Source organism: Haliaeetus albicilla, chromosome 20 (assembly GCF_947461875.1).
Source record: "Haliaeetus albicilla chromosome 20, bHalAlb1.1, whole genome shotgun sequence".
NCBI lineage: Eukaryota > Metazoa > Chordata > Aves > Accipitriformes > Accipitridae > Haliaeetus > Haliaeetus albicilla.
Window position 1 is genome coordinate 9,275,226 of NC_091502.1, and position 27,358 is coordinate 9,302,583.

Consider the following 27,358-nt stretch of genomic DNA (forward strand, 5'->3'; position numbering starts at 1 on the left):
TGTTAAGTTTGGTTAGTTATAAAAGAATATGCAAAGCTATATCAACATTTGAGAATGAGATACCGATTCCTGTATTTCTAGTACCATGGTGGTGCATGCATTAGGAAAACTTAAGTTCATATGATTGTTCTGTTTTCATGTAGCAAAATGTAATAGAGTAAATGTTTTACAGCTGGGGCATGTGTGTGTATGACGTATTTGAGCTTCAGGAATTTGCATGTATACAGCTATAGATCTTTAAACAAGGCACCAATAATAGGCTCCTAAACTGCTGTTTAGATATCTAGTAAGTAGATTGTAGGATGACTTTCTATCTTGTTTTTCCCCAGCAACACTGAGTACCTTGTATCTCCCAGCTATTGGGAACCAGGTTATTTTACTTCAAATTCTATTTATGAATTTGAATGGTCACTTTTTATTTTAATATTGGCTGTCAGGTTAGTGGCACTGTTTAGAATAAAGAGGGGGGTTTTTTTAGTTCAACTTAAGAATACCTTTTTTTTTATCTTCAGTATTAGGAGGTAAATTGGGAGGGTTTTAGGAGCAAGTCCCACTGTCTGCATTTATATAATCTTTCCTTCTCTGTGGTAAATCCAGCAAGTTAAACCTGCTAACCACCAGAGCTGTCTCCTAGAATTTCATGCATGTCTTGTTTCACATACAGTAAATGTTGTAGTGCTACAAATATTTTGTTAGCCCTAATGGCTTGCCTGCAGTGATTGGAGACTACAGGATTTGATGCATCATTTGCAAAAAATACAGAAGACATTGCTCTATGAAAGCCTTCAGCGAGTTAAGTGGCTGGTGCAGTTCAGGAGCAGCAAGGGTGTGCTGATTTCTTTAACTTTGACTAAGGCAGTTATCTATATATTTTATTTTTTTTTAAAGCTTGTAATGTTTGATTCTTAAATGCATCATCATAAACTGGCTCTAACTTGTAAGCTACTATTTAAATATTTGCAGTAAATACAGATAAGATCTGATAAATCACAAAATAGATGTGCAAATAAGGTTTCGTTACAGCCAGAGCACAACTAATCGTTCACTGGTGAGATTGAAGTGAAATACTGTGTATGTAAATCAGAAGCAGATGGACAATAATGAAAAGCGAGCAAAACTTAAAATTTACTTCTGAAATGTTGAATATAGTACTTATGCTGCCTTACATACGTGATTAAATGGTTGCATTATAGTTACAGTATTTGATACTTCCTACAAGTCAAGCAAACAGATGCATCATTTCATGCATAGTGAAGAAGTTCTAGAGGGACTACTAGTGCACATAAAATTAAATGTGTAATAAAGTGCTGGAGGAACTGGGATGTATGAGATTTATTTTATTATGACTGTACCTTTTTAGCAGTCACAGTATTATTTGATATTAAAATTCATTTAATTTTGAATGTTTTTGCTTTAGTCATAATCAGTGCTGAAAGCTGAACCCAAATGAAATGGAAAATTCTACATAAAAATGAGGTTTTGTTGAAATTTGAAGTAGATGCTTACTTAAAACTTAAGATGACCACATCTGATCTCTTCACAGAAATCATGATTATAAGGCTTATCCGTTCTAGAAAAATAATGTGATTAATGGAACTATATTTTTTGCACAGGAATAAAGCACATGTATTTAGTTCAATAGTTCAGAGACTTTTAAATGAATCCAAATTTACACTTAGATTGAAGAAATGTGCTGTAGGTCTTGCTAAAGAAACCTTGTTAGATCCTAATTTGTTACTTCCTGCAATTCATCCTTGGATATATTTTATTTATTTATTTATTTTAATATGTATTACAATTTATTTTTTCCCCAGATCTTTATAGTGATAAATACAAATTCACACAAGCCTACAAAAATACTCTTAAACAGCCTTCAAGTAGTGTTTCAAAATTGTCTGATTTATCCAAATTGGTGTACTTGATTCAGTGCCATGTGAACCTTTAGTGAGTTCCACAGTGGGCTTGTCAGGATGCACTGGGTTTCAGTGTAGAGGAGCTAAAGAGTTCATTACTACTGAGTTAATTATATTTAATATACCATTTAGTGCTCTCTTTATTTTGTCTTTATTCCTCCCTCTCAGGTAACACAGCAAGATGTAAGGAAAGAAAACCCTTTGCAGTTTAAGTTCAGGGCCAAGTTTTTTCCAGAGGATGTATCAGAAGAATTAATTCAGGAAATAACTCAGAGACTTTTCTTCCTGCAAGTCAAAGAAGCTATCTTAAATGATGAAATATATTGCCCACCAGAAACTGCAGTTCTTCTGGCTTCTTATGCTGTCCAGTCCAAGTATGGAGATCACAGTAAGGAGATACATAAACTAGGCTACCTAGCCAATGACAGACTTCTCCCTCAGCGGTGAGTGAGACTGGTTTTTTGCATCATGTGCTGCATACAAACTTGATTACAGTGTGTTTTTAATGATTAAAATATTAAGTGATAATGTGCATTTAATGGTAGCTTTCTTAAGAGTGCATGTTTTGCTAGTAAAATTTAGAGATCCTAATTTAGACTCTCAATAACAAGGAAGTGTCACAACCATGGGTTTCTTGAGACCTATTTCCTGTCCCGTCCATAACCATCTGCACAGATTTAGTTGAACAAATTTCCAAAGTACTCCAAAATGATCTAATGTTCTTGGAGACTTGCTTCTGCTAAATTAAAGTCAAAATACCCTAATACAGAAGTCACTAAGATTCATTTGATACTCACTTCTTTTCTTCAGTTCTTGATGTTTTTGTACACTTAAATGATAATTTCCTGAAAATAATTATAAAGTCTATTAGAAATAAAATATATTGCAGAAAAATGCTAGCCTGGACAGAAAATTTAGAAACTAAATTGTTGCCATTGCTGTTGAGTATAAACTTTTTTGTATCAGTCACTCATCTAATTGGTTAGGAAAAGTAAGCACCAAGATTATAGTTCTTTTTCTTTATGCAGCTGAAACCATGCTCCTGGCATGTTTTGGCAGTGAGAGAAGCATTGCAACAGTAATGTACAAAGTTAGACAATTTTGTTAGTGTAGATCAATCCATAGTGATGTATTGTGGACAAATATGTGCTTACTATATATGTAACATTAGTGCATCTTCAAAGAAATAAGAGCCATGGAATAATTTGAGGTTTCTTTAAAAGTCATATGCTTTGTCTCTTTGGTTTGAAAATGAAATGTGGAAACTCACTTATTAGCGTAACTAAGCTTGAGAATTTTCTAGCAAGCAAAAAAGCATTTCAAAGGATTGTGGTGAAGTATTGAAATAAATTTTTTTTGAAAATGTTTCAGATTTCTAAAAATCCTGGCCAAGAGTTTGGTTTTGGCTGTTTACTTCCTTCTTGTGACAGTGAAGTCTATACCTCTTTCTAGAAAAATACCCTTTTTTTTTAGTAAGGTAGGGAGATGTAGAACCAGTAAAACTGTCGTTACTGAATATCTTAGTTCACAAATCTTGGGTTTTGCTCAGTTATGATGATAGCCTGTGAACACTGGAGTGCTTGTATATGACACATTCAGATCCTTAAGATGCTCCTTTTCAGTAGACAAATGTTCAGATGACTTCCCAGCATATGCTTTCAGCCAGTCGTGTGCTAGTATGCACTGAGTGAGCACATATCTTTTGTATTCATTCAAACACAATTATTCCTGTTTTGCCTCCTGTCACCAGGAGATTTGCCAGAAAACTAACACATACATCCTAAAAATACTTCAGAACAGTATACAACATAATGTCAAAAATGCTTACTTGTTTCCCAAAGTAGACTAGCTTTGGAAAATTTTACTGAAAAACATGAGAAAAGATTTGCAGTTCCTGTTAATTATAGAGTCTTAATGTTCACCTGTCAAAACTACTGCATATTTCTTGGCTCAAAACTATGATCTGGGTAGCAACAAGGCATCAAGTCCTTGCTGAGCTATTCTGTTGCAATAGTCCTTGCCTATCTGCTAGTGATGTTTAATCAGTAGCATGCGAAGAGAGAATGGAGGGGACCAGATTGGCTATTGCCAAAGACATTGCCAGCTTTGAGGATATTATAGAAATGCAGAATCATCTGAGCTTGGAAGGGGAGCTCTGAAGATCATGTAGTCCAGTCCCCTTACTCAAGTAGTAACCCAGAGAGGTGGTCAGTGCCCCGTGCTGGTCAAGTGTGTAAGATGCCTGTGGACAATGCCCTTAATAACATGCTTTGACTTTTGGTCAGCCTTGAAGTGGTCAGGCAGTTGGACTAGATAATTGTTGTAGGTCTTTTCCAACTGAAATATTCTATTCTAATTATAGCAGGTTGCTCAGGGCGTTTTCTAATTGGGTTTTGAATATTTCCAAGGTTGGACTTTCTGCAACCTCTCTGGGCAACCTGTTCTAGTGTTTGACAACCTTCGCAGTAAAGAAGTAAAATAAAAAATTGTGTTCGTGTATTTCACTTGTGCCCATTACCTCTTATCTTTCAACTCAAATTCAATACAGAAAGAGGAAAGTGCAAAGAATTTCTATAGAAGTAGAAATTTAACTTAAATTGGAAAGCCTAAGAAAGCACAAGTTTTTCTGAGGGTGACCAAGTGCTTGCATAGGTTGCCTGGAGAACTTGTGGAATCTTCTTCCTTAGAGATAGTCAAAAGCTGTCTAGACACGGTCCTGAGCAACTGGCTGTAGGTGACCCTGCTTGAGCAGGGGGTGGACGAGATGACCTCCAGAGGTCACTTCCAACCTCAACCATTCTGATTCTAGGAAGGGCAGCTTGGGAAGAAGGTTTTATTTTCAGATGGGCACTTGTGTGACAATCCTGGGGTAGTGTATTTTGCAATATCTTGTTTTGTCCTTCACTTTTTTTTGATTGTTAGCTTTGTTATACTGCTATGAAAGCTTTTGAACATTTTGTGAATATCTACTGGAGGAGTAGAAGAAATAATGATGGAAAGCAGCTCACAATGTAAATATCACAATGTAAAAATCAGGCCTGATTTAATTACAGAACTTCTTTAATAATTAACATTGTCCTGGAAGACTTGGAATTATTTTTTTTTTACTTAATAGAAACTTTTAAATGATTGCCAAGATGCTTTTAGATTATTACAGCCAAAGCAGGCTGTTCTATTTTGTGTGTTCTGTAACAGGCTTCTGTATTACATTTAGGGCTTATATTTATATTCAACATGAAAGATGAGAAAACAAACAAAAAGGATGTCTTGTCATTGCATGTTCTTGTATCATTTAGCTGTGAGCACATCAGCTTTGTGCAGGTGCAAAAACTAAAACCTCTGTCTCAGTTTTGAGGAAGAAAACCTGTTGACAGGGTTGTACACTAAGCAAATCAAGATGTGGTATGGCTACCACTGAAAAGTGCACTTCACTAGATATTGGGCAGAGTAGCAAATCGAGTGACAGAAAGATCCTATAACAGAAGAAACACTGCATTAGTATCTTCTGCATCATTCGGTCTATTCCTTATTGTACTTTGCTAAAAATGTAGGGAAAAGTAGTAAATCCTTACTTCCCTGAGTAAAGAGAAGGGAAGGAAAACAACTGTTCTGACTTCCTTAGTAAGATTATCTTGCACTCTCTTTTTTTAATTGTCCTTTAAAATAATTTCTCAAGGAACGCTTTGAAATGCTAGGTGCATGGAAAAAAGCATAATAAAGTTGTTATATGCATTTGATTTCTTACTGCAGTACTACCTTGAAAGTTCTAGTAGGTCAAAATATAATTCCATCATTGCAGCCTCCTGTAGATAAACCTCAAATAGATTTCTGAAACTGCTTCACTATTGATTTTATTTATTAAAAAAAAAACAAACAAAAACCAAACCAACCAGCAACCACCAAAAAAACCCCAACTAGTCTGCTAACTTGTCTTAATGTGTTACTTTTTCTTTCAAACAACAGCAGAATGAAAGCTTGAGTGTATCTGTGCGTACCTAGAGATTAATTTGCAGGGTTATGAGTATGAGGATTTCATAGGTCTGCATTTTCAGGTGTTCCAGATATTACATTTTGTGACTTTACTGAAGGTTGAGATATGCCATGGTGTGACTTTTTATATTACAGAGAGTGTAGAATACCATGAAAAAAGAAGTGATTTCACACTATTTTGAAAGTGTAGTTATTGAAATACAAAGTTTCGGTGTCTGGGTTAAAAAGATGAGCAGTGTATAGGAAGTCATGTTTAAGTTTATTCAGTTAAAGCATATGCTGCATAAGCATAAAGTTATGCTGCATAACCAAACTTATTTTTATAACTTGAGAGGTTCAATTGGTTGTCAGTGTCATTTAATAGCAACAACTTCTATTCACAGTGTGTTAGAACAGCACAAACTGACAAAAGAACAGTGGGAAGAAAGGATACAGAACTGGCATGAAGAGCACAGGGGAATGTTAAGGTAATTACATAAAAAATGTTCCAACACCTTTAAGGTTTTTTCATTATTATTATTAGGATGTATTTTGGGAGGAGGCATATTTGTTTGGAAACTGCTTTCTTTTATTCCAGTCAGGGTCAGCAGTTATCAAAAACTTCATGAAAGCTTCAGTGAGGGTTGAGGTTTCTAGTTAAGTTATTGGCTTACCTATGTGATTTCTGGTAAGGTTGTCAGCTGCCTTTGTCCACGATTGCCTGCCTCTAAAATATATTTAGTATTTCCTCAGTTTACGGGGTGAAAAGACAAAGTGCAATGACTGGATGGTAGTTGGGTATTAGAGCATAAAGCTCTACAAGTATCTGAGTCAATGTACACATGAATTTCAAAGAGAAATTCAATTCCTAACTAAATTTTACACTAGTTATTCCGCAGTTCCCTTATTCTTACAATGTACTTTGGATTTGTCTACACTTTGCCACTTTTTTTCTTCTTTCATCAGGGAGGATTCTATGATGGAATACCTTAAGATAGCACAAGACTTGGAAATGTATGGAGTCAACTATTTTGAAATAAAGAATAAAAAAGGAACTGAATTGTGGCTAGGAGTTGATGCTTTGGGTCTGAATATTTATGAGCATGATGATAAGTAAGTGGCTAATACTTATTTTGCAGTTCTGTCCTAGGAGATCCTATCTGAGATTATACAAATCCCACCTTTATTGCATGTTCAATAACATTTAGCAAAACAGGTTTTCAAAGACCTAATCTATGTAAAAGATAGAAAAAGAGAGATAGATGTTAACTGCCAGAATATCTGAATTTTAAACAGGGATGTAAAAGAAGGGAAAGGAAGACCAGTTCTGTGGAAACTTAAATTTACATTGCTTAATATGGATGTATGATAGCTAGACCATCTTTATATGGCTTCTTTCTGTACTTTTCACTCCCTCAAGACTTCCTCTTAATTCAGAATGAAAAGGACATTGAGAAGCTGAGCAACATATTTAATGAGAAACATTTTCTAAGAACAGTGACAAGGATTATAGCTGTTAGAGCATGAAAAACTTTTAGATACTAAAGTGAAGCCTTTTAAGACATCAAAGAAAATATGAATCTTGTGTCCTGATAAAGAGATCAAATATTCTCTCCTACTTGAAGAGGGATAAAGCTGAAATGTACAAAATTTGAAGACTGAAAACAGAACAACAGACTTAATCTTTTGTTTCTTTCCAACCACTTGTTAGTAGTATCTGATGTCGACAGTCCTTTCACAGTGATCTGAAGTTAAACATGATGTGTCAAACACTGGATAACAGCTGTCAACTGAGCTGAAATTTAATGCTTTTCAATGTATATATTCTGTAACAAAATTCTGTAAGCCTTAATTGCCATTAGATGGCAATATAACTCCTGAAAGAAGGAACTGTTCAGAAAATAATCAGATCAGATTGAACAATCAACCACTTTTTGATATTCTGTAACTCTTGATAGCAATCAAATACTTAAACATTTTCTAATGCTTGTAATTAAGATAATATGAATTGAAAAAACTTTCTGTGCTCATGGAGAAAATTATTTACATTTATGCAGTTGGTGCATAACATTAATGGTTTCTGAACTGAATTTATTTTGCTTAAGATGCAAGGGAGATTTAACTTGAACTAAGAACACGTATCTTACATCTCAGTTAAACTGAAGTACAACATTGCTGAAGGCTAATTTAATTTCAGTCTTTGAAATGTAAGACTTTTCTCAGATTAAAATAGTTATTCTTTTTACTGAAAATAAAATTATCAATAGCTTATAAAGAATCAGTACATGATTGTGATGTTTAGCATCTATTTAATGGTAGTAGAATAAGTCACAAATAGAAATTCCTTCTGTAACAGTGCCATGTAATTTATTCATTGTGTAATTTATTCATTTGATGGAATAATGTGTTAAAAAAAAAAAAAAAAATTGCCTTCCAAAATATGCTTGAACTGTTGCTATGTTTTGTAAATATAACTAACTGTGATAGTGGAAATAGTATGGAGTTAAGACTTACTGGACATAAATAAATTGCACATCTTTGCTGCTTCTAATGGGAACTTTTTTCTTTGAAGGCTGACACCCAAGATTGGTTTTCCTTGGAGTGAAATAAGAAACATCTCTTTTAATGACAAAAAATTTGTCATAAAGCCAATTGACAAAAAGGCCCCTGTAAGTACTGTGTAGAATAGTATGTCTTTGTATATGAAGAGATTTAAGCCTGCAGGGACTTGCTCTTGCATTATGCCATGAGTAAATATTTTGTGACATTTATTATTCTTATTGGTAGAATAGTTAGTAATCAAAAGGATTTTTTTTTTTTTTGAAGTATGGTGTATTTATTTTCTCTCTTTTCATTCTGGTTAATACTCTTAAGATTTTAATTTAAGTCAACTAATATTTTGTGATGTGTTGAAAAGCCACAGATGCTAAATTCTCTGGCCATCCACCTCTGTTTTTCTTTTTTTGTATTACAGCAGCGCATTTCATGAGACTTTCTAGGTCAAAATTCTTCAGAAATAGAGTAAAGAATAGTCTCACTTTTTTAGAAGTTTAAATAATTTTGTGTAAACTAACCAACCTCTGGAGGAATCCAAGTGTAATTCTGAATTTATCTTGCAAGTTCCTGCCAGTAACTAGATTTATAGATTATGGTGTTGGCTTGCTCAGAGGATGAATATCAACATACTTGTAAGTTTAAATTTAACAAATGCAAGCACATAGTAATGCTTTGAGTCTTGTCACAACTGTATTTTTAGATTAATGGATATGCTGCAATTATTTTTGCTAGGATTTTGTTTTTTATGCGCCCCGTCTGAGAATTAACAAGCGAATTTTGGCACTGTGTATGGGAAATCATGAATTGTACATGAGGAGGAGGAAACCTGATACAATTGAAGTGCAACAGATGAAGGCCCAAGCTAGAGAGGAGAAACATCAGAAACAATTGGAAAGGTAATTAACAAACTTCCATGAAACAGAAAAAAAATTCTTCTACCCTTTTAAGAAAACTAAGTCGTAGAATATCAGACATTGGCATTCTAGAAGAGAGCACTGCTTTTCTTTCTGTAATATGTAAGTAGGTTTGTGGATTGGCACAGCTTACCTGTCTTAATAGAAAGCCGTACCTTTTTTGAGCTTTCAGCATAGTAATAGTAGCTGTACCTTTGTTTCTCATTGTTTTTTTGCGAAACAATCTTAACTCTCTGTTGCTTGATCCTTAGGGACTTTTATACTCTACAGGTGAATCTTTAAAGCAAGTTCAGTGAAGAATGTCATGGCTTACCTTTTGTATATTTAAAAAATACTGTTGCCATTTGTAGCGCAGATGAAACATCAGCCATGTCTAAAATGCAAGTATAATTGTGGATTTACCTGGTTGAACAATAACCAAGGTTTCTAATCAGTTCTGTTCATAAATTGTTTTTTCTGTACACTATTTTGAAACAAACTTGGTGGTTCTTGCATTGTAAACTGAATTTGAAACATTTACTATTACCTGCTTCTCTGCTACCTGAGTTAACTGACAAATAGGCTACCAGCATTCTTAGAGTAGAATTTAATCCGTTTGATGTTAAAAAAAACTTTTACTATTTTTTTTTTTTCAGGGCACAATTAGAAAATGAGAAGAAGAAAAGGGAGATAGCAGAAAAGGAAAAGGAAAGAATAGAGCGTGAAAAAGAAGAATTAATGGAACGCTTAAGGCAAATTGAGGAACAAACAATGAAAGCTCAGAAAGGTGAGGTCTTGCTGGTCCTGGATTTCTTGTATCTGATGATAAAGTTTAGTTCAGCTGAGTAGTTCAGTTCCACAATTCTCTTGGCATGTGTGGGTTTTTTGTTGTTTTGTTTTGCTGTGGTTTTTAAAATTTATTTTACTACTAATAACAATAACTTAGTGGTGTATTATTTGAGACTTTTTTTCTCAATTTAAGAGTTAAAGATGGTGTGCGTGCATATGGGTATATATTTGTAAAATAAAACCATTTTGTAATATAGGAAGAATTTCAACTTTCTTTAATAAACAGGAAATTAATGTGTATGCAGTTCAACTCAGAATTATGAAATGCTTAAAGTGCTGAAAACCCGGAGTTGGAGGGAGCAGGGAAATTAGAGAGGAAGACCCAAAGTACGTCCTCTAGGATTTTGTTGAATTTAGCTTTTCGTTTGGAAGCTCCTTGTTCCTTCATTTTCCTATTCCCTTGTAAGTTGGTTTTTTGGGGGTTTTTTTTGTTTGGTTTGGTTTTTTTTAGAATTTTAAAATTAAAATCTTGTCGGATTTTAGCAAATAAACGCAGTTTCATCAAGCACAGTTCTTTGCGTTGAATCACACACACAGGAGTCCCTGCCTCCACTACTTCCCAGTCCCTTCTCTCCATGTTCTTTTTTTGCTTCAGGTTTGGTTCACATTCATAAGTTTTGTTCCTCTCTTCTGTTCATAACTGTTGGCTTCAGGCACGATAGAGAGGATCACTGACTAAATTTACGCACATAAATTACATATGCCTGGCACTGTTCTCCAGCTCTACCCCGACATTTTTCAGTCTTTCCATGTAGAACAGGCTGGACACATCCAGATAGGTAACACATGAAGAATGCCTTGGAATTGTTTGAGGGAGAGCTATTTAGCCCAGGACAAAGCAGTGTCAGGGTGATTATAAAAGTTTAACAATGTACATTTTCACATAAATTTTGTAAGCAATATAGTCTAATTTCTGATGCAATAGTGTTGCTGTCTTTTTAGCCTTCTATTCACATACGGAAAAGTGTTTTTATAAATGGTGTCTGCGTTCTGTAGTTTACTTGGTAGTTAAGTGTTCTTCATCTTCACAGGAAGATTTTGAGTGGTGTTTTTAAACATTTTTGCATTTTATTTAATTTTGTAAGTACTGCATTTGTACAACTCCACATCCCTGTAATGCTGTTCATTTAATTATATGACTGAAGTAGGAGGCCTGGGAAACCAACTGAAGAATATTGATTACATGAGACCTAGTTAAAACTACAAGTGCAGAGACTAAGCTTGTGTCAGCATACCTGGGGAGGTGGGGTTTTTTTAGTATTAAAGCATATGGTGAAGGGCAAGTGGATCATTCCAACAACTGAGCAGTTTAGATTTTCTGGTGAAGGAATCTATGGCAGCTATGCCTAGACAAAAACGTAGTGGAAAATTTATCATTAGAATCAGCAAGGAGCTTCAGAAAGACATTTTTCATCGTCACTTCATTTTGCACGTCAGAGGAGTGTATTTTGCCTGTGTGAATCTTACATTGCAGTACTGGTAGATTATTACTACTTCCTGTTTCACTCAGGGTTCTGCCCTTTAGATGGCAATATTTTGCTAACCAGGCAGCTAGACAGCTATTGCCCTCCTTTGATTTAAAATTTTCCTGTTTGCACCTTTATGGCTCTGTTTTACAGATAACTTTTCTGACCCTTCCAATGGGTCTTAAGTAATTTTGCTGGAGGCATACACCTAAATTGTCTGTTGCAATTAAGAAGTCTGTCAGGCATTTCAATAGAGTAGAAGAGTGTTTTGGTTTTTTACTGTAAGAGAATATGATTTAATGCATATAAAATCTCCTCAGTAGTAAGAGTGGGGGTGTATGTGCATCTATATGTACGTATATTTGGGTGTTTAGTTTTATCAGTGAGGTGATAATTTTCTGAAACGCCGGGCTGTCAGAACTGTCAGGTGAGATGAAGTATATCCAAAGTGTGTCTTAAAGAGGGGGGGGGGGGGGAAGATCAGACATGGAGCATAGCTTCAGGTAACACGCTCAACAGCTCTTCTTAGCTTGAGGCAGCCTTGTAAATATTTGTCAGCTTTCTAGGTTACTTTGAGCATGTTAACAACTGTTACCTGTCTTACATATGAGGAAGAGCTAGGTAACGATGTCTTGTGTGCAAACTTTCCTTTTGGCAGAGCTAGAGGAACAGACTAGAAGAGCTCTAGAACTGGATCAAGAACGAAAGCGTGCAAAAGAGGAAGCAGAGCGCCTGGAAAAAGAACGTCGAGCAGCTGAAGAAGCTAAAGCTGCTCTAGCCAAGCAGACAGCTGATCAAATGAAGAACCAAGAGCAGCTAGTAAGAAACAAATTGAAAACGATAGTTGGAAATTTAGCCTTTATTCTTGGTTATATCTGTTTTGTCAAATGCACAAGTACATTGAAACATAGATAAAAGTATGTGAAATACAATTACAGATTGTTGTGGGAACTTTTTTAGAAAATTATATTAGATTTGCCACTACTTGCAAGAAAAAAATGAAACTCTGGAGCTGTAGGAATTAAATGATGGAGGAGACATTTCAGACTGACAACACTCACTACATTCTCTTTCTAATAATGTCAGGCTTATCCAGCTGAGAACAAGAGTAGCTTCCTTCTGCAGTCCACTGGGAAGCCTGTTCTCTGAGGCAGGTCTGTTCTGAAGTTTGGTGGTGGTGGTGGGGAGTTGGTGACACTGTGGTTTGTTGGGTTTTCTTTTTTTGTTTTGTTTTGGTTTTGTTGTTTTGTTCTGTCCCCCCCGCCTCACCTCTGTTTCCAGCATTTACAGTATTTTCTCACATTCTATGCTAGACTACTTCTAATTCAAGATTTGCGCATAGTAACTGAGAAAGGCATGAACATAATAGAAGAAATGATTTCTCAACTATAAAATAGCTTTTGATCTTCTGTAAACTTAGCACACAATTCTGAAGGCAAGGTTTAGCTTAATACCACTGAGATTATCCAGAATCGTAATCTTATTGGTGGAACCATTAAAGCTGTATTAAACTGAAACAGCCCCAAATGCTAATTTGTAACTACAGCTTGCTCTTTCCCGGCAAGCTTTGGAAGTGCAGAAGGTAATTTATTTTTTTTTTCTGGACTTACTTCCATCAGGCAAGAGCACTGATTCATTCTCTGTGTCATGTATGCTTAAAATTTCTATTTTTAGCAGAGAAGTGATGGATGGTAACTAACTCTTCTCAAGTCAGATCACAGCAAAGGCTCTGCTTTCTTCCACTGCAGAGCCAAAATGATACCAAATTAAAATTTCTACTTATTTTTTTGTTTGTTTCAGGCAGCAGAACTTGCTGAATTCACTGCCAAGATTGCGCTTCTAGAGGAGGCCAAGAAAAAGAAAGAAGAGGAAGCCTCAGAATGGCAGCACAAAGTAATGAGCTTATGCTGTGTGAAGTCAGAACTTCAAAGAAACTCAGGGAGATGAGTGTGGAAATCCCACTGGAAGTCCATGGGGTGGAATCTCTCTCTTTCACTTAGGCTTCAGAGAAGCCTTTCTCAAAGATTTTTGTTCTCCAGTCTACTGAAGCCAGGCTTTACTTCTATTTAACTAATTTCTTAATATTAAGTAGTCATGAAAGGGGGGAAATTCTCATCACAAATGTATGGTCAAAGATTTGAAATGGCTTCCTTATGTATAGTGATGAAAAAGATTGGAGCTTTGTGTTGGAAAAGAAAACACCTTAGGGGGGAGGTGTATAAAATTGTGAGTGGTGGTGAAAAGATGAACGAGAACAATAACAAAAGCACATCAAATGCAACTAGACAATAGTTTAAATCAAAATAGTATTTCTTCACAAAATCAGTAATTAGCTATGGGATGTGAATGCTAATTGTGTGCGCAGGTTCAAAAAGTGATTGAACAAATTCTTATAAGTTCTGGTTAAATATGAAATTCAAAGACATCACCTTTGATTTAGGAAGTCCCTCAAATTTCAGGAGGCTAGGAAAGTTGGAAAGCAATCAGTACAACTGCCCTATTCTCTCACTCCTCTTGCCTACTGCTGGAAATAGCTGGGCTCTGGTACAGCTGGTTTTGGGTCACATCTTTTTTTAACCTGTACTCCTATTTGACAATTTTCAGTGCGTAAGCTAGTCATGTAATTTATAAAGGACAGTTTTCATGTGTCTGAAAACATCTCAAATATTTATTTTTCTGACTATTCATAAATAATTTTAAGAGATGCTAAGTACTGTTTACTGTATTTAGGCTTTTGCAGCCCAAGAGGATTTGGAAAAGACCAAAGAAGAACTGAAATCTGTGATGTCTGCTCCGCCTCCACCTCCTCCCCCACCAGTTATTCCTCCAACAGAGAATGAACATGATGAACATGATGAGAACAATGCTGAAGCCAGTGCAGAACTGTCTTCTGATGGTGTCATGAATCACAGGAGTGAGGAAGAACGGGTAACAGAAACACAGAAAAATGAACGTGTTAAGAAACAGCTCCAGGTAATGAAGATTCATGGTTGTATCAACATAATTCAGGCTTTGGGTTTTCATTCTTTATTTGTCAAAAATCTTATTGAAATTATGGTGTGCCAAGAAAACAGCCTTTTTATCATTTACTAGGTTTATTACTAATTTACCAACTGATATAATTCATAGTGTTCTAGAAGTGGACTAGATAGAAAGATTGGATGTAAGATTGTGCTTTATAGCTTAAAAGTATTAGTATGTTGTCGCACTGGCCAGTAAACATTTCTAATAATTATATAATATCCAGGACACTGAATGTTAAAATGTAATGCTTTCCTTTCTTAATACTGAAATTCATTAAGTGTTATGAACAGATGCTTGCTTAATAGTATTCATGTTTATTTGCAGTCATTCACAGATGTTGTAAGTGCAAAAAGCAAATTATGCCCATTTTGGATTAATCTTATTTCCCTGAAATGGAGCATTTCCTCCTAGACTAGTCTTACTCCTCAAAGTATCATAATCCATTTTAGTGGTAACCCTTTGCCTTGTTATGAAATGTCTATTTCAGAAGGAATCTTAGTAGCATGTATGTGTAATATCCTTTCTGTTTGGCCAATCACTGAAAAGGATCAGGGAGATAAACAAGAGCTGTCTTTAGTCAAGCAAAAATTGAAAAATAAGGTCATTCTCCTGCTTTATCCTGCTGCTCCCTTCCTTCTTGGATGTTATGGTATGACGCCTTTTTTTCTTTAGTTTGATACCCTCACTTATGTAAGGAAAGAATCCTATGCTCTCCTCCTCTTTCCTTCTGCAGTTTTTCTGATAGACCTCACAACTTGAGTTACTGAACAGCACAAGTATTTCATAGGTTGGCATTTAAGAAATCCTTATCCAAGTTGCAATAGTTGTTACCAGAAATTCCAGAATCATTAAAAGATTAGTCAAAGTACTTAAATGCAAATATTTTATTCAACAGGCTTTAAGTTCTGAGTTGGCTCAAGCCAGAGATGAAACCAAGAAAACACAAAATGATGTCCTTCATGCTGAGAATGTTAAAGCAGGCCGTGATAAGTACAAGACTCTTCGACAAATCCGACAAGGCAATACAAAGCAGCGTATTGATGAGTTTGAAGCAATGTGAGAGCTGTTATTTTGCATATATGTTCCTCGTAAAGCTGAACCACCAACAGAGAAAAAAGCAGGCCTTTGCAGGTTTGATGGATTGCACCCCACTTTGCCAAAGCACTTAATACCAGTTTGACTACAGTGGCTAGAAGACAAATTCAGGGGAAGCTATTCAACAGTAAGGCAGTCTGTCATCCCTAGCTTTTGGGGGGGGAGGGTGTGGAGAATGATAGCTGGTTTTTTCCCCATCATGTTTTCAGTTTCATTTTTTCAAATTTTTTTTCTTTGGAAACTGATGTGAAGTATATAATGACTGGCAAGTGTATATATTGTTTAAACATTAAGAAATAGAAGAATGGAACTGAACGTAAACTGGATAGGTACTATTTCAGTATGAAGTTTGAAATTACATTTTTCAATGTAGCTACACAATTAAGAGTTTGATATTGCTGACTTTCAGTTTTGGGTTTTTTTCCTCCCAAGTGAAATTCTTTGGTGTTTCATGTCCTGTCATCATTGATGGTTTTCTTTGCCTACCTGTTCACAAAGGTCTGGATGGCAGGTGGTAGTTCCAGGAAATATTTTTAAATGGAACTCTACCTGTGGGCAGCACATGGCTGCTGATAGACTTGAATAAGTATTGCTTTTCCTAGGTGATTCTTTTAGATGCACAAAATATTCTAATGCAGCAAAGGGGAGGAAAAAAAAAACCAACCAAAAAACAAAGCTTCATGTGCTATTTGCTTGTAATTATTTTATTTGCAGGAGGGAGACCTGGACCTTTCTGGCAAGGGAGCATATGAAAACATCAGTCCCAGGGAGGGGACAGTATCCTACCTCACTACTATGTACATGATGACTGGTCCTTCAAACACCATGAAAAAAAACTGTTTAAATTGACTATCACTACACAGTGGTATCATAGAATGCTAGGAGCCCTTACTCCTAGGATTTATTTTACTTTAAGATGGATTTATAGTGCTAAATACTGTCTAACTGCCTTTTGTTGAGTTTAAATTGTAAAAGCATCTTGTGTGTTTTAAAGCTGTAACCTGTCACTGGTATACTATCTCCTGGGAGGGGTGTAGAATGTGTGTGTCAGTTTGGTTTTGGTTTTTCAGATATAAAATGAAAGTTCCCCGAATTGGAGTAAAAGTGTTTGTAGCTTCAGTTTTCAGTGAAGCTAGTATTGTAATTGTTGTATATGATGTCAGATCATTGTTATTAAGTCCTTTACCTCTTGAAAAGGAGATCTGCTTTTTTGAGAAATTTGTTAGAAATAATTTTACAGTTAATGAGGACTGCAGTTATTCCTTCTGTTATAGTACCCTAGTAAATATGTACAGTGGAACAATCCTGCTTTCTCTGATGGTGGTTCAGCTCTTTTCTGTTTGATATTATGCACTCAAATTTACACATATCTATTAAAATTTGCCATTTTATTAAACATTTTTTCATGCACAATAGGTTTAAATTTCTTATGAACAGTCCAACTAAGTTTTTTGCTTTTTTTTGTTGGAGTTAAAGGTTGACTATGTGGGGTGACATCATGAAAATAAAATAAAGATACATTAATATATTTTTGGTTTGTGGAGCTAAGCATATCTGGTTGACCTTGAAGACTGATGTGCAGATGGTGTGCACATGCTTCAAAATGCTGCTTGGTGGAAGCTGGTGTTTCTACTTGCAGTGTGCTGTAAGAACAGTTTTTGTTTCACAGGCTTCATACACTGAAGCTTAAGCAGACTTTTGAAGTATTTGAACAGTTTGCCATAGCAGGTAAAATACTGTGCTTCCAGTGAGTCTTCATTTTTCCCTGGAAAGTGTGCGCTAATACTGATACATCAGTTTCAGTGTTGAGAAAAAATACCAGTAAAGTTTGCTGTTCATAAATCTACAATATATAGAGTAGGGATAAATGGATTAGATCCATTTATAAAACTGTGTGATTTTTTTTTTCTAAACAACCAGGAACAACCATTTGTAATACAGATTTTCACAATGAACACAGTGGTAAAAGCTGCTGTCACCAGCAGTTGGGAACACTTACTGGTGCGGAAATACTAAGAATACATTTAATGATTACTTGGTGAAGTAATTTTCCATATGCTTTTTCCTTTAGCATCATGTTTTGTGTTGTACAATTAAGCTACAATTACATCTACTATTTTGGATAACATTCATTGGTTAACAATAAAGAGATACAGTTAATTTCTCTGAGGTCCATTGTTGTTATTTAATGCCCTTTATTTCTGACAGCTTTACTAAATGCACTGTAGTAGACTTTTCCCAGAGCAATGTACAAATTTTGACCATCTTTTGTTTCACACTGTGGTTAAAATGAAATTTAAAAAAAAAAAAAATTAAAATTGTATCCCTAGAGAATGGGACTGTGCTTAAGAAATTACCACATACAGTTGGGAGGAAGCACTGGTGATTGATTCAAAACAGGATGTGAATCATCAGAGCAAGTTGGTTGTCTTGAGAACAGAGAGTAATTTGGCCACGTAAGAGCTCTATGGGTAATGTAAGAACTTTCAATCACTGCCTACATATTGCTTAGCCCCAGGTTAAGTGAAATTCAGTTTAATAGGTTGATGTCTTGAGCACTGAGAAGCCTTGATGGGGTTTTTTGATACTGCACATTATAGTGAACAGTGCTGTCAAATACATGCATGGCCATATGTTTCAGATGATGGTGAGTTTGTGGGCTCTTTCACCTGTGTAATGCACTTGGAGAAGGCAGGAACAGTCCTGTATGAATAGGTGTACAAATTAATCTGCTAAGCAGATCTCACATAAATTAGACCTCTCAGGTGACATTCCATTCTATCTTGCATTTGTTTGGCCTTGCACTCAGTACAAGCACATGACCCTTTTTGTTACTCCCTATGGCAGGATTGCTATGATGAATTAAAACCTGTACTTGATACTTTTAACTGTGCATATTTCTAGTTTTATATTTGTCTCCTCTTAGAGCTCTCCTGCTGAAGCATTAGATTTGAGGTTTCTCACTTGTTAGAGAGCTTCTGCATAGATATGTAACTTGAGAATATTGTGCTTGAAAGGGGAGGTAAGTGCTTTAAAAGCTGGGGTTTTTTTGGTTTTGTTTTTTTTAAAATATGCTCTTGAGGTGGAAGGAAAAGGATGCAAAATAGTGCCACTATTTCCAGGCCAGACTAATACAATCACCCAGAATGCCTCAGTGTGAAAGAAGATATTCTATCTTCTTGAAGTATTCTTCTCTGCACATCAAAACCTACGTTTTCTGTTGGTTGTACCCTTTGAGCACGTTTCTTGTATACTCTTTTATTTTGTCCAAAATGGAACAAAATTCATGTCCGCTTTTTTAAACCCAGTTTGGAAAGCACTATTGTTCTTTCACCTCTTTCTTAATATTTGTTCTTTAGGGCTGTTCAAGTTACCTGCTTAAGCACTGTTGAGGAAGAAAGACGCTTGTTCTAAATGAAATATTTTAAACTTCTGAGGAGAAAGTACCTCAAGTATGTTTTCTTAATTTTTTCTTAAAGAAAACATAGAGATTAAAATGATTAGTTAAAACCTTTTGCTTTTGAAAGGGAACTTTTATGCAAGCATTTTCCACGTCTGTTCACACGTAGATAATCTAAAAAGTTGTTCTCAGGACTTTGGATTGGTTTCAAGAACCAGGGATTTTAAAAAGATGATGTATCCCAGCAGGATGAGGTGGTTGATGCTAGCGTTCATAAACGTACTTTCTGAATAAAAATACCAACATAAGAAAATAGAAGGCTTCCTTACGAAAGAGCAAAGTTCACTTCTATTAATAGAAGTTGTCTCATACATATAACTTAACGTATCTTGGCTGGGTGATAAGATTTTCCTGGAAAATGTAGTAGGTGTCAATGGATCAGCATACAAACTGTGGTAATTTCTTTGACTGCCTCAGAGCATATTCTGTTGTCTGTGCTTAGAGATGGAGAGCACCTGCCTCCCAGCTGAAATGCTGTGCTGGCTGGTCGGCTGGATGAGTGGCTAGGAGATGGTTCTGGCTGGCTACTGTGGGACCTGCCAGGCAGCTTGTCCCTCTGCTCTGCTTCTAAGCAGGCTAATGCAGCACCTTTCCTACCCAACCAATTGGTCTGCAAGCATGTGGGTTTTACAGGACTGGTTGTTTTCCCAGTTTGGGGACCCAGTCAGCAGCAAGGAGCAGCTCAGGGCTGGAAGGGATGGCATAATGGTGAAGAGTAATGGTAAAGGGCTATAAGGAGAAAAAAAACCCGAACCAAAACCAAAAAAACCCCAAACACAAATGTGAGGTGGAATCCTTAACTGGCCCATTTATTCACTTGTGTTGAAGACTCCTCTTCAGTGTACTGTTGCAGCATCCACAAATTCACTCTATGTGAGACCAATGATTTGTTTAGCAAATTCAGCAGCCAATTTGTTGGAGGGAGTTGCACTTTTCATTTCACTGAGCTGAGTCTAGATCTATAGGCATAGGCCAGTTATCTGATTTTGTTTTGATTCATGGAGCCTGTCACTTGTGTTCACTTTTACCATCCACAGACTCTGAGTTGACAAACTGCTCCTTTTGAGTGCAGTTAGAGAAACTTACGCTTGTTTTGCTTTTCCTTCCTTCCATGCAAAGAGATTGCTGACATATCAAATGTGTATGTTTCATTTAATGCAAATGAAGTGGACTCACCAAAGCCCAAAAAGCCTTCCCCCCAAAACTCTAATCCCAGACCATCAAATTTCTTCACAAGAAGAGACCGCAATATTTGCAGCAGTGCCTGCAATATTCTAGATACTCAGGAAGAGGTAGATGATGCTCACATAGCTCATGGTTTAGGGAAAGACAAAGTTAGCAAAGGGAAATGGAGCATTTTGAATTGCTGGGGTTCCATTAGGTGTTTATATTGGCTTTTGTAAATAATGCATCAGAGTGTTTTTGTTCACAGCAGTAGGCTTTAGGCAGCAGAAGAAACAAGGGGACATGGAAATGCACATCAAAGGAGGCGGCCTAGTTGGTGCAAATATTCCTAATGCACATGTGTGTAAGAGTTAATGTTCCCTGTGCTCTGGATAAGTGGATCAGGTGACAAGAGATCAAGCTCAGAGGTAGGAAAATGGCATTGCCTTTTTTCTTTTTTTTTTTTTTTGCTTGTTTGGGGCTTTTTTTGTTTGCTTTTAAACTACCTTATTTACATGAGAGGAATTGCCATTATCTGAATATTTAGCTGAAGGCTTTAGAAAGCTTGCTATCCAGCACTAAAAGGTCTTGGAGTTCTTAAGGCCATGTGTACCCAGACTGGCCTCTATTATAGCTTGCTAAATTTCAGCAGAAGACATCCTCTGCAGTCTGATAATTTTGCCTTGGAGCATTTCTGCATTGACAAGATAAGTTGTGTACATGCACGGTCCTAGCTGCCCCACTGCTTGTTCCAGCAACGTGAAACCCATGCGTACCTATGTGAAACAGTAATCGCATGATAGGCTCCGTGACTACATATGCTGAACTCTGCGGGATCTTGTATCAAGTTACAGCTCCCTGTGGCCTCAGCTTTCATGCTTCTTATTCACCCTTGATTTCTTCATTAAACTTGATACAGTATTTAACTATTTAATCTATAACTTCAATAATATTCTACTAAACTGAGCTTCCAGTAAATGACTACTATGTCAAATGTTTTCTTAAAATACATTGTACTGATGAGTTGAAATAGTTGCACTTTATTTAAGCAGCACTTCTGATTAATTAATAATCTCTATGAGTATGGTAATTGCAGTTGTATTGCCAGAAAGAGATTCATTTGCATCGGGGTTGAGGCTGAAAACTTTTCTGCCAAGTGCACTTGGATCTTCAACAAAGTAAGTTGAGAATGCATAGGTAACATCCAGAATACACAGACCAGTCAATCCTGCTGCTGCTGCCTTTATTGCTGGGAACAAATTCATTTATGTTTGAGTGAGCAGATTCAGTGTTTAGGGATTTGGAGCAGGACAGCAAGCTTGTTTACACATCAGAAAAATTTCTAAAAATTATAAGAAATCTTCATATCATGAATTGGTACTTCTGCTGTATATTTCCTGTCCTTGATAGTTTTTCTTCAGTTTAAGTCACATTTTGAATTCTTGGATTTCTTCTCTTGCAATCAGTGTTTCAGGCTTCCATCTCGCTGTTGAGTGCCAGTTGTTGTACTTCTGTACCATATAAAAACACAGCTCTTCCTCTTTGTTCGTTTGCATTTGGGATCTTACAGTGTTGCTTTCAAAGCCAGCGAACTCATCATATTTAAATTTAGAACTATTACTGCTACTTCCTGGAATAATCTTTGGATTAATCTTGGCTATGTGTTCTCTTATCAGGCACACATAGTATATGCCACTTTATAGATGAAGTAGCTGTATTGAGTAGTTAATAATTGCTAGGAGCATTCTGGAGAACAGAAAATGTCAGAAAACAAGTATATTAATGCATGCAGAAAACTGGGGAAGATCTGAATCACAGTGTTTATACCCATGAGGCTCAACTTTGAGCCTAGCCCTAGTCACACAAGGGAGCAGGTGGGAGAGAAATCCTGTGCTTTCATTGTGTAGCTTATCTGTCTGCCTGGACTGTGTAAGAGGAAGCACTGGAATAGAATGGCTGTGCCTGCTCAAACAGCAGAGTAGTTGGGCACAGCTGCATGGTGCTATGGCTTTGCTTTTCTGCACAACAGTTGTCCTGCATGTAAAAATACTAAAAAGAAAAAAACCCTATGAAGTAGTTGACTTTTTCCTGTGGACTCATTTAAGAGTTATGGTCATATTCCTGCCTGGCTTCCAACCTTGTCTGCAGGTCACCCTGGTAAAACCTGAGCTCTTCTATACCATAAGCGCAGACACCCTTGTGGACTTGGGTATCCAGTGGTTCTTCAGCCCATCCTGACTTTAAGAAGCAGTGGCAAGTGTGGGGGGAAAAGATCTCATACCCATCTCTGTTCATTTTAATACGGGGCCGTGAAAATAAATTCTGGAGAACCTTCTTTCTAGTGGTGACTTCTGTGTGCTTTGGGTGGCCCTTTTCACCCATGTTTTCTCCCACTCTTTGAACTGGTTCTTACTTCTTGCCTTGCTTTACTGCTGTTGGGTTTTTTTGTGGGTTTTTTTTTGTGGGGGGTTTTTTTGTCCTTGCTAGTGTGTCATGTCATTTATTTAACCTGAAGAATAGATTTCAGTTTAGATCATCGAGAGCTTTAATGCAATTAAATAACTTTAAGTATGTGAATGCAAATTTAAGACAGGGAAGGAAGATGTTGCATAATCAGAAGCTTAAAAACATTGTGGGGAAAAAAAGCTTAAGCCTAAAGACTGACCAAAAGAACTATGTTGCATTAGCTGACTAGTTAGACCACAGGGTGAAAGCAAGAGGCAGGCAGCTATGTACGGCAAGGTCGACTTTTTCTCAAACTAAATTTATGGTAGCAAAGTACTTTGGTAAAATTCACTAGGCTATTTATTTATTGACATTTGCTGGATTTTTTTAGAGAGCACTGGAGAAGATAATACCATATATTCAGTCATATTTTCTTTAATTACTTCTGTTGTGGCTTATTCTAGCAATTTAAGCGTAAAAATGCCTTTTTCCTCCCCAGCGATTTTGTAAAATTGTGTTCTGCCTATGACACTGCAACTAGCTTTGCAGTCTGGAGCTTAATGGATTAAACTATTTTCTGAGGAAAAGGTAGTATAATTTGCTTTGCGTTTAACTGAGCTCGGTAATTTATACACATATATATAAATATATATAGCATGGTTAAACTGGAGATTTCTAATATAGTATGTGGCATCAGGCCTTGAAATGGCTATATTAAAGTGAAATACACAAGTTGCTACTTATTTTTGTATAAAACTTTGATCATTAATAGTTTTAGAAATCAAGCTTTTTAAAGCTAACTGTGTTTAAAAAATTATTTTAGAATAATTACAGCATGCATAGTGAATATGGTTCAGTTTTTTGTCCTTGATAGAAAAAATGGATCTATTTATCTGCATGTTTGTTTTTGTCCTGCAAAAGCCAGTTGTTTTTGAGGATCTCTTAGTACCAGGAAACATTTCACTGGTTTCAGTGGTATCTTCCCACTGTACAGTTTCACTCACTGCGAGAAGCCTGTTTCTTCCCCCCACCCCTGGCCAGGAATTGCTGTCAGCTTTTAAAACACCAGCGTGGTTTTAGTACTTCTGAATCTTAACCGCGTGTCTTATTTGCTTATGCTCAAGCCCTGGAAGTTCCCACTGACTTTCTGTGCCAGAAAACTATTTGTGTGGGGAAACAGGCTGTGGTATAAAATTCGACATGACATTCCTACGTGTTACATGCTGTAGCTGCACTTGTAAATGTAAAAAAAGTGCTATTGAGGGCTGCTTACTTTTGAATAGCAACTGATTTCCTATGCTTATTGAATGATAAAGAGAATCTGGTAATTAAGTCTTTTTCTGGATTCCTTTTGAATAAAATTCTGATTTATTAATACTTATAGCTGAAGTGTTTCTCTAAAACAGTGGGAAAGAGAGGTTTGCACTGTAGGAAGGGTGAATTTAAAATACTGATTATTCTTTGCCTATTCATGATATATTATATTAAAGGAAGTCATTCTCTAAAAGGAAAATATTTTTCAAGCCACTTCAACAATGAGTTTTCATTAAAAGCAACATGGAAAATACACATTTGTGAAATGTATCTTCACTCGGGTAAATTTTGACTCATTGTAAAGATTTCCACCAGAGAACTTTAAACTTTAGGGGAGAAATAAATCTGAGAGAGATTCTTTATGCTGTCCTTACCTTTTCTCCAAAACGCTCATGCAAGGCAACAAACTGAATAAACTAAACCCCAGAGTTTGTACAGCAAATGGCATGTGTGCTGTCCTAAAAAGAAGAGATGTCTGCAATCATATTGGCTGTGATTGAATGTTCTACAGATATGTCCTATATTTGGTGTATTTATGCACAAGGCATCTTATTTCAGTCACCTTTGGGAGCAGTTTTAACACAGTCTTACCTATGTCGCACTCAGCTGTGGTTTGTGTCATCTGCATTGGCAAATTAGCCCTTTAAAACTACTCCCTGGGTGGATTTTAGGTTAGGTTCTTTATAATGCTAAAATTTGTCATCAAAACTGTACTGGTATCTGTAAAAGTTTGACTCTGGCATAGAAGAGAAGTTAGAGAGTCGGACCTGCTCTTCAAGCTGAAAGACAATGAAGATGGGTTCTGGGTGTCCTTGGGGGCCTTGGCCACAAGAACCGTCTGTTTCTTAAATCATTCTTTTTCTGATGCTCCCTCATTCTGCTGATGTCTTAGAAACAAAAATCAGTTGGAGATTAAATTCAGAATAGCTACAGGGAGTGAAATATGGCTCTTACAATATTGCTGCATATTTCTATTTATTGTTTTTGTTTAGTATCCTTTTGCTAAATCTACTTGATCTTTCTGTGTCTTTTTGTGCAGGTTACAAAAGTACGATCTCTTGCAGCCCTTAGGATAGGAACAAGGTAAAGATCAGCAGAAGACCTGGGGTCTGCCAAGGCCTGCTATTGTGCTTCTGTAACTCTGGACAGTTTACAGCGCTTTAAATTAGGTGCTGCCTGGTCCATGAAGAGTTTTTTGGAAGGACCAGAAGTGCTGTTATGACATTTTGTTAATGTTTGGTTCTCTCATGGTCTCTCTAAATCTTTCCTTTGTTGTCTTTTCCCAGGAGAAAATTAGCTTTTTTAAGTATTTAAGCCATTGTTCTTCCCAGAAAAACAGGAAATAATACTAATATGTTAATCTTTAACATGTAATGGGATGTGCTAGAGTGAAATGTGATGTGACCCTTCAAAGTGCTTGGAGGATCTTGTAGGCGGTGCCCACAAATGATGTAGTGTGGGAAGCCTGACTCTATATCCAGCCTGGGTAAAGTGAAATAAGAGTAGATACTTTCCAAGTTTTATTGGTTTTCTACACAATTCCTAATAGCCCTGATGATACATGAATAATGTCAGATAATTTTCTAATGTAAAACTCCCAATTTAATATGTCTGTACATACATTCCAGTGTAAGCACCCGTTGCTACTTGCCTTTTTGTACGCTAATAGGATGTGCATACTGTGTATACGTAACTGTGTTGAATTGTGCACCCTGCACAAAGCCTGAATAAATGGGTTTTGACGTTAATCCAAAGAATCACTATTCATTTGATGATCAGTGTTGCTTATTGCTAGTGAAAATTTTTTTCAGTTCTCTGAGAAGTTTACTTCATTTTGTGGCACCAATCCAAAGTGGAGTTTCCAGGTAAATGTCTCGTCCTGTGATCAGGTAAGCCATGGGAGGCTGGATTTGCAAAGAACGGATCTTTCTTGAAGGAAAAGATGGGAGCTGGTAATTAAGGAAGCTGATAATTAAGTAGATGGAGACCTGAATTATTCCCAAATTCAGCTAGGATCCCCTGGGAATATACCAAACCTTGGAAACACTTGTGTTTCTCACAGTGCCTTCTTGCACAATGGCCTCCTGCATTGGGAACCGTGCGGGTAGATCCATCGGAGGACTTAGATCTGAAACAGCGGCTGCCAAAGCCTTAACAGCATGTGTCCAAAATCATTAGCTGACAATTGCCCAGCGAGAGAGCTGCCTCAGCACTTTGCCAGCCTCCCATCGAACTGGGACGCTGCCTGGGTGTTCGCTGCTGTGCCTCCTGCGGGGAGCAGCTCTCTGACTTGGCCGATGGAGGGGGGGCTGTGTTCAGTGGGCTCTCCATCCTGGCAGGGTTTTGGAGGCATGTCCCCCAGACCTCAGGACTGCGAGTGGGCAGGGTGGGCTGTGGGTCATCGCCAGCCGCCTGCTGAAACCCCTGCAGAGCCAGGGGGCTGCGCAGAAGGAAGCCTCCCTTGCCTCTAACTGGTGGTGGGTTACACTAGGGCACCACCAGTGGAAGCAAGACCCTGGCTCAGCCCTTGGAGGACAAGGTTTGGGTTCAGGATGCCAAGAGGAATGTGAAGTCCAGAGCTGTGGGATTTCAGGGGCTGCTTTGCACATCCAGCACCGGGGCCTCGGGACTGGCTTGCTCAGCACTTGGGCGATTCTTTTAAAATTGTTTCTGCAGCCTCCCTCTCCCTGCGTCGCCCATGCGAGGGGTTAGAGATGCTCCTAGTGCTCAGGGGAACCAAGGCATAGTGGCCTCCGTGAATCTTATCTCTAGCCAGATTTTCAAGTGTTTCTGCAATAACTGCCACTTTGAAGTAGCCTTCTCTAAGACTGTGTTTGCTTCAGGTACTAACAGTGAAAGGTAATAAGACCCTTTCATGCAAATGCATCTTCAGTACAACTGCAAAACGTTCCCAAGGCTTTTATTTACTGTTGTGCTGCCTTTGCTTATGTCTGCCTATGATGCTTTTTAGCTTCTGTTGTCAGTGTTGAAGTTCTCTGGTGGATGCCCTGCAGAGGGGGAATTGAGCAAGATGAAGTGTAAGGTACCCTAGCACCAGAGTTAAAAACAGAAACCTGAAAGAAAGTGATTTTGATGTAATGGAAGCTTTGGGCTCTTTCTCACTGCTGATGATAGCTTTGTTCAAAATGTAGCTGCTCTGGTCTTAGCTATAACAGATCAGATTGGCTGCTTGTTGTTAGCTGGCAGGTG

General features: G+C 37.1%; 1 protein-coding gene across 2 annotated transcripts in view; it reads left to right on the forward strand.

Annotated features, from left to right (window-relative positions):
• The window catches only part of RDX (radixin), a 49,854-nt gene extending 23,958 nt beyond the window's left edge, over positions 1-25,896 (forward strand). For both annotated transcript variants that reach the window (XM_069808226.1, XM_069808227.1), the window contains 11 exons: positions 2,082-2,356; positions 6,287-6,370; positions 6,849-6,995; positions 8,455-8,551; positions 9,171-9,334; positions 9,988-10,118; positions 12,305-12,465; positions 13,447-13,539; positions 14,377-14,619; positions 15,566-15,726; positions 25,188-25,896. In XM_069808226.1, coding sequence (XP_069664327.1) covers positions 2,082-2,356; positions 6,287-6,370; positions 6,849-6,995; positions 8,455-8,551; positions 9,171-9,334; positions 9,988-10,118; positions 12,305-12,465; positions 13,447-13,539; positions 14,377-14,619; positions 15,566-15,726; positions 25,188-25,224 — 1,593 coding nt within the window. In that variant the 3' untranslated portion in view covers positions 25,225-25,896. The remainder of the gene's footprint in view (positions 1-2,081; positions 2,357-6,286; positions 6,371-6,848; positions 6,996-8,454; positions 8,552-9,170; positions 9,335-9,987; positions 10,119-12,304; positions 12,466-13,446; positions 13,540-14,376; positions 14,620-15,565; positions 15,727-25,187) is intronic.
• The last annotated feature ends 1,462 nt before the right edge of the window (positions 25,897-27,358 follow it).